This window comes from Vanellus vanellus (assembly GCF_965231255.1).
Source record: "Vanellus vanellus genome assembly, chromosome: 1".
In the NCBI taxonomy this organism is placed as follows: Eukaryota; Metazoa; Chordata; class Aves; order Charadriiformes; family Charadriidae; genus Vanellus; species Vanellus vanellus.
The window spans coordinates 153,534,338-153,548,794 of NC_138905.1; the positions used below are offsets into that span (position 1 = coordinate 153,534,338).

Consider the following 14,457-nt stretch of genomic DNA (forward strand, 5'->3'; position numbering starts at 1 on the left):
AGATTAGTTAAAAGGAAAAAAAATAAGGTCATTTTTTTGTCGTGCACAAACTCCCGATAATGCTTTACCTTCCAGAGGAGCTGGTTTTCACCTGTGGATTCTGTGCTCGTGGTCTACGTTTACAAGAGTATAGCATTTAAAAAACACGTTTTCCTCTGCATTTCAAGTGCCTCTACAGAAATCTACTCTTTTTGCCCTCGGTGTCAAATGTGCACCACTGTTGTCTGAAATTCCTTTGCTTGGAATATAATTTGCTATAGAGATGTCACTACTGGGAAAATACAGTAGAAGAGCTTGTTGCTCTCAACTTAGAAGGAGTGAGCGCCAACTTTTACAGGCCACGTGCCAACCAGCTTGTCCTCAGCAAGTCAGCAGTTTTTTACGATTTCTGAAATGTCAGTATGGCGCGAGAGTGCATTTACGTGCATTATGTACAGCGTTTTGAAGCACTTCAATCTGTAAATTATGTTGACTCTCTTTTCATATGGCGTAGTTCGGTAACGTGAGGACTGTGTATATACACCTATGCACATACTTCTAGATTCAACAAACCCACAGTAAGTATAGAAAATGAAACTGGTGACGTACTAAATGTGTTAGAGCCGACAGACATGTACGTGCCTCGCGTATTAATTGATACTGTAGCTGTGGTACTGCTTTTGACTGTAACTATTAAACCACTGAACGAAGCCTTAAGAAACAGGAATGTTCTCAGAGAGCACTTCAATGGCTTTCTTGAAGGCCGGGCAGGAAGGGTACCAGCAGGGTTATCTGCACATGTATACTCCTACACAGACTGCAAAATGGATGTTTGTGTGCCCACTTATTATCGGTAACTCTTTAACACCAGCGTTTTGTTTAATGACGTGTTTCGTTCCCAAGCTTCTTGGGAGATTTCTGCTCTTGTTTTGGCGGATGTATAACTTCACTTTTTTTTTAGAAGTCAAAGAGAATAGCTTCCTGTTGGTTATCGGGAGCAATTATGTAGAAGAAACGTCAACGGTCTGCTGTCCAAAGTCTCTTGACACGGTGCTTGCTGGAATTATGGAATCGTGGTTCTTGCAGGTGGTGTGGAAGCGCGGGTCCCAAGCAGGCATGTCAGGATGTCCCTGCTGGTTCAGGAGCGGGCATTGCTTGTGCCCACTCCAGAATATCCGCACACAAGGATTCCACAGCATCCAACCGCTCGATTTGCACCAGTTTGGTTAGCAGTTCTGGGATGCTGTAACCTGCTGTGCTGATGCGATCAAACAGCTGCATGCCATCTGTCATACCACCTATCTCATCTCTCTTCAGTCCAAAGCTCTCGGCAAGGTGGCGCCACGTTTTCACTATGGCTTTTTCTGTGTTGTAGGTCGAGCTGAGCATTCGGCTGGTCTTCTCCAGGCAATCAAATGGCAGCTCCGTAGGGCTCAGACCTGCAAAGGGAGGTGTTTATTTTCAGATGGCTCTGTGCACGAGCCTTGACTATTGAAGACATTTATTAAAGTACCACAGTATATACTGTTAGCAACAAGTACAGCTAAAAACGTCAAGTCATAGTCCATGTCTAGCTCCACAGTTATTACTGTACGTTACCAAATTAATTCTTCCTAGTGACAGTAGGGTACAATAATTAGGATAAAAAGTTGTCTGGGAAAGAAGCATCAGATGGGTTGTATGAATTCCCATGGCACTGCCCCTTCCTTCACCGATTTACTAGCTGCTAGGAAAAGTATATTGCAACCATATCCCCAGTGAGCAGCTCCAGTAATACACCTCTGCACGTCAGGCACAGTGTTTGAGCTCGAGAGACAGCTCTGACCCTTCCCCGAGCCTGTCACCAGCAGCTGCTGTAACATCTCTGTAATTGAAAGTTGCCCTTGTAGGAATGTGAGGAGTGAGGTGAAGCAATGCTGCCAGATGCTTGCAAGCATAAAAGCCCCTGCAAGTGCTCGATTGTCATTACTATCACTGAATCTCTAGAGAGGATTTAACATTCATCCTGTGGGGAAAAAGCTATTTTTTTCCTGGACATTTTTTCTAAGTGTTCATGGTCACAGAATAGAGGAGAGAATAAGCTACGACATTTTTCCAAAACCAGTCTTTTGCTTCTGTAGTTCTCCTGCTTCACATTCAACAGCAGTAATTTGGTGGGAGATTGAGGTCCCTGAACCACAGAAAACTCAAAAGCACACTCACACAAAGCAAACGTGTGTGTGTGGAGTACATGCAGCCATGTCTTCAGTTCTGCAGGGAAATTAATTCATGTCTCTCCTGCCAAAACAGTCCAGGAAGTCAAGTGGTAAAGAGGCTTAAAACACTTAAAACACTGACTTACTTGGAAACGCCAATTTTTATCGTGAGAAGTGGGACAGCGTTTAAAGGAGCAGAGTAGGCCGAGACTTGTGTCTGAAATGCAAGCCTGACCCTCCGCACATCCCACTTTCATATTGGGAACTATCTGTTATCCAAGGGACTGAACAAATACATCAATCGGGTTTCCTCTAGATGGGAAGTGCGAGAGTGCTTCTCCACAACTTGGTCTGTGTGCGTGTCCCAACATGACCCAACACCCCCCTCCCTGCTCTCCATCGGACGGAGGCCATGCACACGCCTGGAGAGAAGCCGTGGCGTTCTCCAGCCCAAGCCCAGCTCTGGGGTCAGGGCACCACAGTGCTTCCAGGTAAGTGAATACAAATCTGCCTACCAGAGTGTCTTTTCTGGATTGGGACTTTCTCCTTTCCACAGGGAGGCAGAGGCCTTTCTCATTTTATAGCAAACGCTTGTCAGCTAATTTTGTGCCGTTAGCATTGGTGCAAGTTTTGTACACTCACCTTCTGCAACGTCGCATACGTTAGCATACACATCAAGAATCTTTTTCCTTCGACTTTGAATCTAAATGAGAAGATTTTTATTTCATTAATCTTGCATTCACGGGAGTAAACAATTAGCAGACAGCAGTGGAAAACCTGTGGGAGGTCCTCATTTTGTGGCGCTAGGGGTTACCACCTAATGTCCTCAAAGGTCCCTTTTGAAGACTCGAAGAAAAGGACGCAGCAATAATTCCATGAAGCACAAACCTGTTTCTGATTTCACTTTCCACTGCTAGAGATCGTTCTTTCCATCTTCTAGTCTTTTTTAGATCAATTACTTTTCTGCTCCAAGTGTTTGTATATTTTATTTCTCTTTCAGACCAAAGCAAACTCCTGACAATGAGAACAAATCCAATGCCACGCATGCAGGCAATCGCTCCAGGGATGTCCTGGTAAGTCAGGACAGGACTGGACACAGGGAATTAAATTCAGACTGAAACTGCCTTCTTCCACTAATCTAAGGGGACTATAGAGGAGGGGATCTTCCTTTTCGTCATTTGGCTTAGAACTGCTGAGTGCATTACTAATTAACTGTAGCCTCTTCCATGATACATTTCCTGGCTGAATCTGAAACATTTTACAGATAGATAAAAATTATAAATTAGTGAAGCTTTGGACAGGGAAAATCTGAGGTCCAGGGTGCTCCAGTAATTTTTGACAAGAAAGAAACTCGGACTGAAAACCTGACATTTTCCAAGCTGAAAATGGACATTTTGAAATGGTTTCATTTAGCAAAAATATTCTCAAGGTCTGGCTTTGGATTCAATGTAGAGTGAAAACAAATGTCAAGATGTCATGAGTTCTCAGGGACTGCAATTGTCATCCCTCTGCCGGCTCTCATTAGGACTGAGCTTTCTGAAAAGCTGTCTTTTTGATAGGACATTATCTCCACAAATGTGCCACTTTTCGCTGCAAGCCAGGCTAGAACAAAAGCTCTGCTTTCAGTATTTTGTTTTGCGGAAAGATTTTCCTCATTTTATTTGGACTCTAAAGGGCAAGGCACATCAATGACTTGGATTAATAGACTTGCAGCGGGAGACCACAAAGTGGCTGCTCCACCCGAACGCAGCCCGTCGCGCAGGCGCAGACACTGTGCAAGCGTGTTGCATCGCAGGGCGATGCAATGCAGGCTCTGATTGCGGTTCACGTATTCTTGGTATAATTTACATGTGCCTAATTGGTTGTGCTGCTATTCTAGGCTTGGATTAGCTGTTTTAGAACCTTGTAAACAGGATATTTTCTTTTAATGGGATTTATTGAAACTCCTTCTAAGCAAACTATTGGATGGGGTTTTTTTTCATTCTCTCATTTTTGGGGCAAGGAGGGAGGTTAAATAATTCCATGCCCATGAAGAATTATGCAGGATGCTCTTTTTCACCAGAGCCAGAAGATGGGGGGTTCGTAAAGCTTATGCTGAAAGCAAACAGGTAAAGTTGAGCCTGACGGTCCCCCATGTGGTAGCTCATTGCATAATGGTTTTTGTTTTAACGAGGAAGGAGCAGACTTGGATAAGGGCAGGCATTCAACTTTCTTTACCCTCATCCACCAGCTGCTTATGCTCTTTCCTGTACTAGAAATGTTACTTAATCTCCAGCCCGAAGCAAATTACTGTTTTTCTAACTTCTGGCAACTGGTTTAATTGTGAAATCTTAGGTACGGAACAGAGGATCTCGATGCAGTCTGCACTTTCATTGCAAACTTTATCCTCAGCCTTGTCAGCAGGCTTCAGTCCATGAGGAATATGTTAGGACAGAAGGTCTGGAAGAAATAGTTCATGCTTCAGCTGTGCTTACAAACTAGATATCTAAATCACTCCAGAGAATATATCTACTATATATGGTCTTTAGAAGGTAAGCCACTTCTTATTAAACGTTCTGACTCCATGCATACCCAACTTGTATTATCCAATTTCAAACCAGTGCATACAGAAGTATGATAAAGTTGGATATTCAGAAAGGCGTCAGAAAACTGGATTTTAAAATGTGAGCATTGGAGTTGTAAGTTACTTTCAGATGGTCATAACTGTCTACAACTAGAAAAACATTTCTTTTGTGTTGAGACTTTGTGTGTCTGGTCTCAGTTGAAAAATGAGCTGTTTTAGAAAGTTTGATCCGAACTATCCCAACAATTTAAAACATTAAAAGATGCATTTTCAGACCTTTCTATTCTTAAAAGCTGTATGATATTTGATATTAATGATGCGATTTTGTCCTAGGTATAGCCATTTCTGAATTACTTTTGAAGTACTAAAACCAAAAAATATCTGAGCAGACACTTTCTTTTTAAGGATAGTTTCATGTTAGTATAAACTAAAAAGTTCTGTGGGTGCGGCGTGGCCTTAATTGTGCCTTGAAATACTCCGAGTGAGATAAAACGCCCTGAGCAGTACATGCTCAGCAGGAAGAAGCAAAGGCCTTCCACAGCAAAACAAACAGTGGATTTGCAGTGTCCTTCAGAGCACAGGAGTGACCTTCACAGCACATGCACGTTTTTCAAAATTATACACGAAAACCAAGCACAACACCGGATATTATCGAAAAGTCTGTGCTGTGGAAATACTGATGCTACTGGGTCAAGGTACTCAGATGCTACGCTGTCGTATGAATCCAGCCGTGCTGCTACGTTATTTTTCTGTCTTGGATTTTCTGTGGTAAATGTAGCATCGGGGTTACCATTAACTATATTGGGTGTTTGCCGTTACTTATTTTTTCTTTCTTTAGACTATAAAATAGAATACTCAAAAAAGCAAAGTTATTACTCTTGCAGGACATTTGTGGTTTGTTTTTTTTTCAGCCCTGAACAGTATATATGTTCATGTATGTCACTATGCAAAATAGATTTCTATAATAAATTGGTCTGGAGAAGCTCTTGTAAGTTAGACTGGTCTGCGCTATAATGCATTTTTGGGAGCGATAGTTTGTATATCGTTTTCTAAAAAATAAAACAGCACAGGAAAATCCTCTCAATTTTTAAATCTCAAAATAGCCTTACCCCAGTTGATTTATTGCTTGTAGAAGATTTATCTCTGGCCAAATGTACTAAAGATAACAAGCATCTCTCTGGAGTCCCTTGCTTGTCAACCGCAGCTTCTTCATCACTATCCATACTACGGCTTAAAAGTCGTTCATTCTCGGAAGATGCATCATTTTCACTGTAAAATGAAAGATTCAGTTATCTTAGTGAGGCCTCTCATGGGTTGACTCCAATCATCTCCTTTTTGCTATCCCAGAGTAATGGAATAAAAATGTTTTCCATGTTTTATAATGTCCTTCTTCCGAAATCCTGTGACTGTAACTGCACTCACTGGCCCAGGCTGTATGTACAATGTCCACCAAGTTACACAGTCACGTGTATCTTCCAAGGATCCTTTTATAGAGGGATTTTCCACTGAGGACAGTGCTTATCCCACCTTAATCATGTTACCCAGCCAGGTTTGACTACCGGGCAGACAGAAAGTGAGGAAAACTATCCCACCGTGACACCCAGATGATGCTACGGACAAGGAGTGTCCCTGAGGCCCCGAGGAGCTATTACTCCCTTATTTGCCCCCTTACTAAGGGCATGTATGTGAGAGCAACACTCAGGTCCTCTCACAAGAGGATACAGAGCCCCAAGAGCTGATGAACTGGACACAGAGGGAGGGGGAAGGACACAGGTCTCTATAGGTAACTTCTGTTATCCTCTCTTAGAAACCGGAGGGCAAAAGCCTATTAAGGCTTTTCCCTGCTGCAGCAAACTCCCAGCGTACCCATCCAATTTGTTCTTCATATGTTCCTCTGTTCCAGGATGAATGGTAAGTACATCCCCTCCCCACTTCAGCCGAACTGGAAGTACGTTTATTTTTTACCCACCTTTTAACAGCCTTAGCTGGAGTTGCTGTAAGTTTTTCAAACTCTTCTTTCTCAGAGAATATCACAACGTTATCTGCAGATCAACAATTAGAGAAATTTCAATTGGCAATGAGTTTCCAAACCTTTCCAAACCGGTGTTTTGTCTGAGGAGTTGGTTCTGCTGGCAAACTTAATGCAAACATACATCTCTCTGCTACCTTTTTAATTGCTGTCAGAGGATTAAGTGACGTTCTGGAAGCACACAAACTCTTATACACAATTCTTCAGTAAACCGATGTGGATTTTATACAGTTCAAAGGAGCAATTGTAGTTAAGAGAAATGCATTTAGAGTATTTAAGCTTAATGTTATCTTGGACAGAAAAAGCAAAACTAAAGCATCTTATACCTTGCACTTCTTTTTTCTCTTCTTGTGTGTTAGCCTGAGCTTCGACATTTTTTACTGAGTGGCTCTTGCAACAGGCTAGAATATAAAAATATAACACTAATTACTCTCAGAAGCTATCTAAAAATAGCATTTGCAGTTAAAATTTCATGTGCTGAACAATTACCTTGAGCAGAAGGTTTTGTTTTCACAATGTAAAACATGATGATGAGGACAATGGCAATAGCCATTATGAAGATGGTAGACATTGCAATTATGAGAGCTGTAGCCAGATGTCCTTGTCCTGAAAGATCTGCTGGAATAAACAAAAAAAATATTTTCATAAAGGAGCAACTCAGGATCAGTTAACAGTTTGCGGTCTGCTCTACGCTTACATTTTGCATACTCATTTAGTTGATCTGAGTCTTGGTTACTTGTTAAGCATTGAAAAAGGTAGTGTTATATCTTAAAGACAAGCTAACTAAGAGTTTTTGAAAAACGTGGTATGTATGCTGCAATAGCCAGTTAACAGTATTCCTAAAAATATTTGATGGCACGATCCATCAGATACAAAGGTGTAGGAAATTATATTATCTGCTGATAATACAGGAAGCTGTATGTCAGCAAGAGTGGCAACTTTCCTAACACTATTCTGTGAAACAGCATTGAAAAAAAAACAAAACAAACCAAATCCAAAACAACTGGGATGAGAGCTAAAATGACTGTTGATAACTACGGCTGCCTCAAAAGTTTTGCCATAAAAAGGGGAACACAATGAACACGTGGAAGGACTGTGATGTTTTTCCAACCGAGACATAAACGCAGCATGGCTAGAAGGTGAATTTCAAATAATGTATGTGAAAAGGTATTCAGAAGCAGAACTTGGATATAAAAGACAGAACTGAAAAGCCGCGAAAGGATGCAGAAAATGACAGATATGGTAAAATGCACGAAAACTTTAATTTTTCTGAAAGCACGATCCTCACGATCATGTTTCCAGACAATACCAGGAAGATCAGCATTGTCAGTACCTCATTAACTGCATCTTTCCTGTTGAGTCTTCTCAGGTTCACATATTTTTAAAACTCAATAATCACACTGGATAACTTTATGTGAGCTCAACAAGAGACTGGCCATATTTGTGCATTAAATTATTTTCACCAGTCTAAGCTATGCTTTGCTGAGGCATAGTGCCATTTCTGTACGGCTACAAATAATGAGCTAAATTCATTGCTTGGCATTACTGAGTACAGTTCAAATCCATTTTAAGTCCATCTGACTAAAACAGCGGTGCTGATTAACCAAGAAATAAAAAATCATTCTGAATTATTTTTAATAGCAGTTTTAGAAATCTGGAAATAGCAGCAATGAAATTCACAATAGACCTTTTCAGTTTAGTTGCACTTTATTGATGCTATTTTCAAAACAAACAGCTGCTAAATTAAACCTGTGAATAGATTCTTACCTTTGTGAGCGTGCTGGTAAGGCGAGAAAGTGCTTGTGCCGGAGGTGCTTGGGAAAATGGCTGAAATGCCGGAGGTAGCCCCCGCACCTGGAACATAAACACAAATGCCATCAACTTCCACAGCTACTTTGCCAAGTCAAAGCAATAGCTTGGCCCAAGTAAACAGAATCTTTACTTCGCTTGATTGCATTTCTATCATGTTGAAAAATGCGTCACAGAATTTTTGCATTTAGAGGGAGGGGAGGAAGTCAAAGCTTCTGAACTTAGAAGAAACCCAAGCATCTTCAGGCACTCACGCAGGGCCAAGGGTTACATATAGATTCCCGTCTTACCGATCTGTCCTGGGTAGCAGAAAGTTTCCCAGGATCCAGCTGATGACTCAAACTCTTTACAACCCCCCGCTCCATTATTTGCAACTGTAGACCCCAAGTCCCAGCTGGTAGATTCAGCGAACTAGTGCTTCTCACAAGCATCCCTCACTAGCAGGATCATGGTGAAACTCTGATGGTATGCCAACCCTCGTGACCCCACAGGAAAACCTAGGAAAGGTGGCAAATAATGCTGCCTTTCAGTTCCATGGAGCAGAAAACTATCATAAAAGGGCATGTTAGAATTTTCTGCAATCTGTCTGGGCAGTACATTTCTCATGATTCCCCGTCGGTCCAAATCTGTATTCTGGGGAGGGGGGAAATCCACACAAACAGGGAAATGAGGAATTCAAAGAACTTCTTGCTGGCAGAGGAGTGAGACTGTCCAGTAGGGGTTTCCATGTCTAAATTATACAGTTAAGTTTAAAAGTAACTACTAATCGTTCTGATGGTGTCATACACCAAGTTTTCAAAGCAGTAAACCAAGTCATAAATTAACATATTTTGACAATACCAGACAATACTGGGTATTACTGGGAATAAGGCTGTTGATGGGAGTGCTTTCATACAGGATGGTGTTGGCGTAGCATTCCAAAACAGAATCAAAACATTAGGGGTGGGAGAAAACATTCTCCTCATTCTCATATAAATTTTAATATCATTGGTAAGCAGGTTATGCAACAGCTACTATCAGCAGACACGGAAAAACATCTTCTGGCTTGGAGGGGGTAGGAAAGCCCTCCTGCTTTGTATTAGCTGTCTACGGAAAAAGTCCAGTGATAATTAAATTCAGCAGACCTAAAGGCAAAAGGCTGTTCCCGTCATCTGGTAAGGTGCACACAGCACACGGCTCCACAAGCTCGTTTGGCAACTAGAGTAGCTGAGAACTAACTGTGCCATTCGCTTGACCTAGTAAACATGACGAGAAATTAAACCCACCAGGTAAGCTTGACAGGAAATTAAGTGGTCTGGAATGGTCTGAGAAATGTTCCATGGTTAAGAATAAAGCAATATATGTGTTCTTCAAATTAAGAGAAATGTTTTCTAAAAAGAAAAAAAAAAAAGAAAAAGTATTACCTAACATAAAACGTGGCTGCATGTAGTGAATGAGAAATGTACACTCTTAAAGTGGCCACAGAGTATGAGTTGCAGATGTCTTCAAAAGACATTTTCTTTAACAATGGTAAAACTTCTTTCAAACCTCATTTGTTGGAAGGAAATGGATTCATTTATTATAATTGCTTTCTTTTTCTGAACCGAAGAAGTGTTTTCGTATACTAATTTGTTAATTCAGATGCTTTTCATATTATGTAAATGACAGGCAGACTATGTAAGTCTTGCCTCTGGTCCCTTCTCTGTGACAAACTTCCTTCTAGGAAGAATTAGTTATGAGCTCCAGAAACTGCACTATAGCTGTAGAGCATCTAGTTAGCAGTAGATGAAGATGTCATCTGTGTGTACTGGAGATTAAAGACAGGTAATTTGTTAAATTTTCAGTAATTCTTCACAAAACTGAAATGGTCTCGACCTATATATTTACTCATCACAGCTGGACAATGGAGGCAATTTAGTAAATGGCCAATGTTATGTCCACAGCTACCCAGCTTATGCCTATTCTTCCGGTCCCCCTGGCAAATCCAATTACAGCCAACTGCAATTCCGCGCAGCCCTTACAAGCTGCAACAAGCCAACAATGGCTTTTCTTAACACTGCCTTGCAGTTAACGCGGGCAAGCCCTGCTGCCCCGTCTGTGTGGAGTTTGTCTAACAAGCTTCAGCTCGTCTCCTCCATAGGCAAGTTTTCTCAAACTCCCCTCTCTCTCTCTTCACCTGAAATACATAGTCCTTGAAGTATTTTCTGCCTATCCAATCTTTCAATTGTTTGGTATTGTTAATCTCATGTTTTTCACCTCTCTGTGAAAGGAAGTGGAACTTTCCAAGATGGGAAATCACACAGCAGCACACGGCACAGGAACGGTAAGGAGGAATCACGGAATCACAGAGTTTCAGAGTTGGAAGGGACCTCTAGAGATCATCTAGTCCAACTCCCCTGCCAAAGCAGGATTGCCTAGAGCACATTACTCAGGACTGCATCCAGGCGGGTCTTGAAAATCTCCAGGGAAGGGGAGTCCACAACCTCCCTGGGCAGCCTGTGCCAGTGCTCTGTCACCCTCACCGTAAAGAAGTTTTTCCGTCTATTTGAACAGAACTTCCTATGTTCTAACTTGTGCCCATTACCCCTTGTCCTGTCACTGGGAACCATTGAAAAGAGCCTGGCTCCATCCTTCTTCAACCCACCCTTTAGATACATAATAAGGTCTCCCCTCAGCCTTCTCTTCTCCAGGCTAGAGAGTCACAGATCTTTCAGCCTTTCCTCATACGGGAGATGCTCCAAGCCCTTAATCATCTTAGTTGCCCTTTGCTGGACTTGCTCCAGCAGTTCCCTGTCCCTCTTGAACTGGGGAGCCCAAAACTGGACACAGTATTCCATTTGCGGCCTCACCAGTGCAGAGTAGAGGGGGAGAATGACCTCCTTTGACCTACTGGCCACACTCTTCCCTATGCAGCCCAGGATTCCATTGGCCTTTTTGGCAACAAGGGCACATTGCTTTCTCATGGATAATTTACTGTCTACAAGGACCCCCAGATCCTTCTCCTCAGAACTACTTCCCAGCAGGTCCTTCCCTAACCTATACTGGTCATTCAGTCTTCATTCAGCATGATCGTCACCCTTTACCTAGCTCTACCCCACATCATAGAATCATAGAACGGTTTAGGTTGGAAGGGACCTTAAAGATTATCGAGTTCCAACCTCCTGACCATGGGGAGAGACACCTTCCACTAGACCAGGTTGCTCAAAGCCCCATCCAACCCGGTCTTGAACACCTCCAGGGATGGGGTATCCACAGCTTCTCTGGGCAACCTGTTCCAGTGCCTCACCATCCTCAAAGTGAAACACTTCTTCCTAATATCTAATCTAAATCTACCTTCTTCCAGTTTGAAGTTATTCCCCCTCGTCCTATCACTGCATGATCTTGTAAAAAGCCCTTCCCCAGCTCTCCTGTAGGCCCTCTTTACGTACTGGAAGGCTGCAATAAGGTGTCCCTGGAGCCTTCTCTTCTCCAGGCTGAACAGCCCCAATTCTCTCAGCCAGCCCTCGGATCGTCTTTGTGGCCCTCCTCTGGACACGCCCCAACAGGTCCATGTCTTTCCTATGTTGGGGGCTGCAGAGCTGGGGGATATGGCGTGTTGCCCATGCCGTGCACACACACACACAAGCTTCTCCTGTGCACAAGAACAAGCACCTTCAGCTCCATAGTCTACGTGCAGAATTTTCTTGGAGTTGCATGGGAATGGGACCGCTTTGTTCTGTAGTGCCTGTTGTGGCAAAATCAAGGCTGGTGCTAGAACATATATGCCTTTTACATATGCCTAGGTGGGAGTTAGTCGTTATGCATATTTTAAGCCTATTATCAAATTTAATAATTTGGCATATTCATTATGAGCCAAGATTTTTCTTTAGATGTGGCTTAGAAGAAAGTGCCAATTCGTGCACCTGCACTACAAGAGGAACCAAAAATGCCAGCTTCTGCAGAAGTTCAGTTCATATCGTCTTTGTGTGAGCAAAAAGAAACAGAACTCGTAGCTGCTGCTTTTTCCCAGTCCAGCAGCACACCATGATTGCAATATGTCAGTCGTTCCTGTGCACATCCAGTTTTGCATCTCGATCACATTATTAATGCTGGTTCCAATATAAATGACACTTACATAATCTATAAAGACAGAGGTACAGTTCAGGCAGAGACATCCTAAGGTGCTACAGCACAACATATGGAAACAACTCCATTTTAAGCACAAAAAAAAGACTGATAGCTGTAATATAGCTGTACAAAAGAGTGGTTTATATTCCTAGACACATGTAAGTAATATTGTAGGAATGTGATAAAGACATTAGGAAAGAAGTTTATCATCACTGAAATTTGGTCAGCTTTTGCTTTATAAATGTTTTTATTCCAAAATTGTAATTTAGTTATAACCTTCTTGGAGTCTAAATACAGTTTCATTAAAAAAAAAACCAAAACATACTATTGTTTAAAAGAACAATTGAACTTGTATCCACATTTGAATGTTTGGGGTTTTTTAGCTCAAAAGATAGCTTTAACTTAAATTGCCGTGCAGTCAGCCTTTTGTCCTCACAGTGAACAAATGCTGGGCAATAAAATAATTTTTTTTGTTTGTTTCAAAGAACCTTTCTGCTTTATGCAACACGACTATTACAGTTGTTCATGTGTCTCAAGGCAGATTTACAGTAAGAAGCGATGAACAAAACTACCAGATCTGTGAGAGGAGGAGGGCACAGGGAGGGGAGGTTTCACCAACATGCCCCTTTGCAAGTGTTTGTGAGTGAATAAAATCTGGTGCAGTAGGAGACCATATGTGCTCCTGACATATGTTGCTGTGGGTGTCAGCTCACTGGTCCACGCAAAGGACGGCTGCTCATAGCTAGCAACAGCTTTTTTTTTTGAAGTTTATTTAATACTTAATGACACCCATATAAAAACACCCCAAGTGTGTACGCAACAGACTATCAGAGTGATCCTGAAATAAGACGTGTTTCAAAAATGTCTTTGTGTACATATGAATCTATTTCTCGCTGTTGAGTGCATCCCTCTTCTCACAGCCGTGGTCCATTTATGAATGGCAATGAGCGCTCACTACTGCCAGCTGAGCTGCGAGTGCCATCACTGAGACTGTTTTACGGGATCCAAGTAAGATAAAGCACATCATAGGCAAATAACTAACTAGCAGCCTGGAATACGAGATGAAAAATAAATTATACTGAGTTGAAATTCAATAAAAGCAGACAGTTTATGGCTGACAAAGTAATTGAAAACTGGATTATAACTAAACCTAGTCATAACTAAAGATGTAAATACTTAGAAAGCAGAGGTCAGAATTTTCAAATTAACGTAAATCTGTACTCAGGTACTTATGTGAAAGGTTTGGTTTCAAACTTGAGGAAACAACAATTCATATGGAAACCCTGCACACTTGGAAAGTCATGGAAGCTGAAGCAGCAGGCAAAGCCAAGCCACTCTCTAAGGCGTCTACATATGACTTCAGTAATCAAACATTAACCAACTCCGAAAATACTGCAAATCAGTAATAACAGAGCACATGCTAGACAATGGAGGATTGCCTGACTGCTCTCTGTTTTACTGTCTTTTATTTTCAGGGGACATACAGAATATTATAAGGCACGTTATTCAATATTTCCTGGAGCTACAGGTCGATACTTCAGTTAGTGTAGGTAGTTATTAAACCAGGAAGAGTATGAAGCAAATTAATTCCTGAGATTGAACATTCTAAAAATGATGACAGCAAAGTTCCCCCAGACTTTTATTTTTGATCTGATCATTCTCACTGTAAGTAACCACTACTCTTCAGACACATAAAAGTAAAATATTTTATGCTGTTGTGCTGTCTGTAATGTCTTTAACTGTTCTGTTACTCTCTCCTTTTATTTTGCCAGGGCAGGGAAGTGGTGATGATTATA

At 41.7% G+C, this 14,457-nt stretch overlaps 1 protein-coding gene across 2 annotated transcripts in view; it reads right to left on the minus strand.

Annotated features, from left to right (window-relative positions):
* Positions 1 to 1,098: 1,098 nt before the first annotated feature.
* EDAR (ectodysplasin A receptor) overlaps positions 1,099 to 14,457 on the minus strand; it is a gene marked incomplete at both ends in the record, with an annotated part of 62,402 nt that continues 49,043 nt past the window's right edge. Inside the window, 7 exons of one of the 2 annotated variants that reach the window (XM_082487658.1) lie at positions 1,099 to 1,418; positions 2,817 to 2,877; positions 5,847 to 6,006; positions 6,707 to 6,779; positions 7,093 to 7,167; positions 7,256 to 7,384; positions 8,534 to 8,620. In XM_082487658.1, the coding sequence (XP_082343784.1) occupies positions 1,099 to 1,418; positions 2,817 to 2,877; positions 5,847 to 6,006; positions 6,707 to 6,779; positions 7,093 to 7,167; positions 7,256 to 7,384; positions 8,534 to 8,620 (905 nt within the window). The remainder of the gene's footprint in view (positions 1,419 to 2,816; positions 2,878 to 5,846; positions 6,007 to 6,706; positions 6,780 to 7,092; positions 7,168 to 7,255; positions 7,385 to 8,533; positions 8,621 to 14,457) is intronic. The other variant, XM_082487659.1, reaches the window with a different exon arrangement.